Raw genomic sequence first — 480 nt, 5'->3', positions numbered from 1 at the left:
TAAGTCCCGGTGCCGGTAGGTCCCAGGTCCCCGCTCTTTGTGCTGGTAAGTCCCGGTGCCCCGGGTCCCGGTGCCGAGAAATCCCGGTGCTAGTAAGCACCGTAGGCTGCTCCCGGTGCCAGCAAGCATGGGTACGGGTAAACCCCAGCGCCTCGCTCCTTGCACCAGCAAGCCCCGGTGCCGGTAAGTCCCGATATCCCGGATCCCGGTGCTAGTTAGCCCTGGTGCCCGGGTGCCGGTAAGTCCCCGTTCCTGGTGCTGCTAGGCTCCGGAGCAGGAAAGCCCCGGTGCCGGATCCCAGTGCCGGTAAACCCTGGCGCCTCGCTCCCGCTGCCTCGCTTTCGGTGCCGGTAAGCCCCGGTGCCCCGCTCCCAGCGTCGGTATGCTCCGATAAGCCCCAGTGCCAGTACGTCCCGGTGTCCCGGGTGTCGGTGCCGGTAAGCCCCGCTAAACCTTGGTAAACCCGGCGCTCCGCTCCCG

General features: G+C 67.5%; 1 protein-coding gene across 1 annotated transcript in view; it reads right to left on the bottom strand.

Annotated features, from left to right (window-relative positions):
- SPIRE2 (spire type actin nucleation factor 2) overlaps positions 1-129 on the bottom strand; it is a 6,074-nt gene extending 5,945 nt beyond the window's left edge. Inside the window, 1 exon segment of the mRNA XM_031060134.1 lies at positions 101-129. Coding sequence (XP_030915994.1) covers positions 101-129 — 29 coding nt within the window.
- Between the last annotated feature and the right edge of the window lie 351 nt (positions 130-480).

The sequence above is a fragment of the Geospiza fortis genome, unplaced genomic scaffold, assembly GCF_000277835.1.
Source record: "Geospiza fortis unplaced genomic scaffold, GeoFor_1.0 scaffold102, whole genome shotgun sequence".
Lineage (NCBI taxonomy): Eukaryota > Metazoa > Chordata > Aves > Passeriformes > Thraupidae > Geospiza > Geospiza fortis.
Note: the sequence above shows the minus strand (reverse complement) of the source record. Positions and strands in the feature narration are given on the sequence as shown.